Source organism: Piliocolobus tephrosceles, unplaced genomic scaffold (genome assembly GCF_002776525.5).
Source record: "Piliocolobus tephrosceles isolate RC106 unplaced genomic scaffold, ASM277652v3 unscaffolded_27574, whole genome shotgun sequence".
Classification (NCBI taxonomy): Eukaryota; Metazoa; Chordata; class Mammalia; order Primates; family Cercopithecidae; genus Piliocolobus; species Piliocolobus tephrosceles.
Window position 1 is genome coordinate 5,392 of NW_022310503.1, and position 2,688 is coordinate 8,079.

Sequence of the window (2,688 nt, forward strand, 5' to 3'; positions counted from 1 at the left end):
AAAAAAAAAAAAAAAAAAAAAAAAAGAAAGAAAATGCAAAAGCAGGCTATAAAAGGCTGTGCTTACATGTGAAATGAAAGCTTCTGGCTGCCTACTAACACATAGCTACAGAAACCTGGGTGTCTTCCTGCCAAACATGCTGAAGAGTCTTTGCATCAAAGAGACAGTCAGGCCTGGAGGGGGACGCCTGGAGTGCCTGCCGTTGGGGACACAAGCCGGTCACAGCCCTGGGGGCAGAGGAGGCCGGGCTTCCCAAGAGGCAGACTGCACCCGGGTATCTGCACTGGGGCAGCTTCTCACTTGAGTGGACACCCCCGGGAGGAGCAGGGGCTGGAACTCCTTTATTCAGTGATTGAAACTGTGACGGGAAAATCAATCTTGGGTCCCTGAATCACTAAGTTAAAGGAAAAGTCAAGCGGGGAACTGCTTAGGGCAAAGCTGCCTCCCATCCTACTCAAAGTCTTCCCTCTGCTCACTGAGATAAATGCACATCTGGTTGCCTGCTTTGGAAAGGCTCATCAGAAACTCAAGAATGCAACCATTTGTCTCTCACCTGTCTGAGACCTGGAAACCCCCTCCCTGCTGGAGTTGTCTCTGGACGGAACCAATGTCCATCTTACATATATTGATTGATGTCTCAAGTCTCCCTAATGTATGCAGCCAGGCTGTGCCCCGACCACCTTGGACACAAGTTATCAGGACCTCCTGAAGCTGTGTCATGGTCATGCATCCTCAACCTTGGCAATTAAACTTCCCAAACTAACTGAGACCTGTCTCAAATATTCAGGGTTCACACACCATTTCTCTGAAGCCAGATGGGGAGAAAATACCCCAGGAGTGAAAAGGTGGGCAGAAGTGTGGGTTTCGGGTGAGCTGTTTTCCTTCTCCATTTCCAATAATCTGCATGACCTTAGGTGAGTTAATGTACCCAACTTGTGGGCTCATGGTTAAAGATGAAACTCACCTGTAGCAAAAGCATTTAAAAAAAGAAGAAAAAAGAAAGTCACCCTATTAGCTGACCCAGAAAGATTGTTCTAGGCCAGGCTCAGAATAGAGGGAGGGACTGAAGGGCGACCACAAGGACTGGGAGACCTGTGCCAGAGGCATGGGGCAGGGCGTGAGGGTCAGGGGCCAGCTGTTACCCCCTCCTTAGGGGCTGGGGCACTCCGGGGAGGCCCAGTTGGGGGCCATGTGACAGGATGGTCTGCTGCTTGCACGGGACAGGGGGTCCTCGGGCGAGCCCAGCTCTGCTGCTCGGCTCTACTCATGTGGGGTGGACAAGTCCTTTCCCTATCTGAGCCTCAGTTTCCCCCTCTGGAAGAAGAGGAAGACAGATCAGATGCACTCTGAACCCCTGTACCTCTGGCTCCTGGGCTCAGTGTGGGGGGCTGTGAGAGGAAAATCAATCTTGGGGCCCCCAAATCACTAAGCTAAAGGGAAAAGTCAAGCTGAGAACTGCCGAGGGTCAACCTGCCTCCCCTTCTATTCAAAGTCACCCCTCTGCTCACGGAGATAGATGCATATCTGATTGCCTCATTTGGAGACGCTCATCAGAACCTCAAAAGGATGCAACTGTTTTATCTCTCACCTACCTGTGACCTGGAAGCCCCCTCCCCGCTTCCTGCCTTTGCTTCAAGTTGGCCCACCTTTCCAGACCGAACCAGTGCACTTCTTACAAATACTGCTTCATGTCTCATGTCTTCCTAAAGTGTACAAAACCAAGCTGTGCCCGATCACCTTGGGTACACGCCCTTAGGACTTCTGAGGCTGTGTCATGGGCGCGTCCTCAACCTTGGCAAAATAAACTTTCTAAAGTAACTGAGACCTGTCTCAGATTTTCTGGGTTCACAGGCCCAACCTTCCGTGTCCCTCAAGGCGTCCTGGGGCAGCCTCACCTTCGCTTCTTCTGCATCCAGTCCTTGACCTCCAGGTCCGGGAGCCCCATCCACTGGCCTTGGCTCAGGGTTACCATGGAGCCTTCGATGGACTGCAGGAAAAGGAACGCGTTGGTCCAGACCTCTGCTAACCTGAACCCATTTGGGGCTGGAGGGCATGGGAGGCCTTGGCTGGGGCTGGGTGGAGGGAGGAGGGAGAGGCAGGGTTGCGGGGTGGAGAATGAGGAAAGGGAGATGCCAGAGTCCCAGCTCCAAGTGGGGAGAAGGAGGGAGAGACCCCCCTACAAGGCATGCCCTCACTGCCCCACTTACGTGCCAGGCTCCCCCGGGGAGGTTCCGGCCCAGGACCACGTGGGGGATGGCGTGCTCCTTCTGGTGCTTCCAGGTGAGGACGGACTTCATGGTTCCCCCAAAGTCTGTGTCAGGGCGCAGAAGGGCATCAAAGAGCAGGGCCACGGGGCTTTGGGATCGGCCTTCGAGGCCTTCAGACAGGTGGTCCAGGTCCTGGAGGGGGGCACGGGTCAGAGGGGCTGCTGGAGGAGGGCGGGGTCGTCTCCCCAGAGTCTCAGGCTGGGCAGGAATGTGGGCATTGGGGCTGGGCCATTTCCGTGGCACTGGAGGGTCTCAGAGAGATACGCGCACTGGGGGCGGTTTGAAGCTCTCATTTTGAGGGCTTTCCAGGAGGCCAAGGGCCCCAGAGTACAGAGCAAATGGGCAAGCTTAGATGAGACTGGGGCGATTGCCTGAGCCTATATCCCTAGTGCCCACGCTGATATTAGGGTAGGGATATAGG

The 2,688-nt window shown here is 54.5% G+C and overlaps 1 protein-coding gene across 1 annotated transcript in view; it reads right to left on the reverse strand.

Moving 5' to 3' along the window:
- The window catches only part of OSGIN1 (oxidative stress induced growth inhibitor 1), a 5,861-nt gene extending 3,461 nt beyond the window's left edge, over positions 1–2,400 (reverse strand). The window contains exons 1-2 of the mRNA XM_026451119.1: positions 2,208–2,400; positions 1,896–1,987 (exon numbers count right to left, since the gene is read on the reverse strand). Of these exons, the coding sequence (XP_026306904.1) occupies positions 1,896–1,987; positions 2,208–2,297 (182 nt within the window). The 5' untranslated portion in view covers positions 2,298–2,400. The remainder of the gene's footprint in view (positions 1–1,895; positions 1,988–2,207) is intronic.
- Positions 2,401–2,688: the final 288 nt, after the last annotated feature.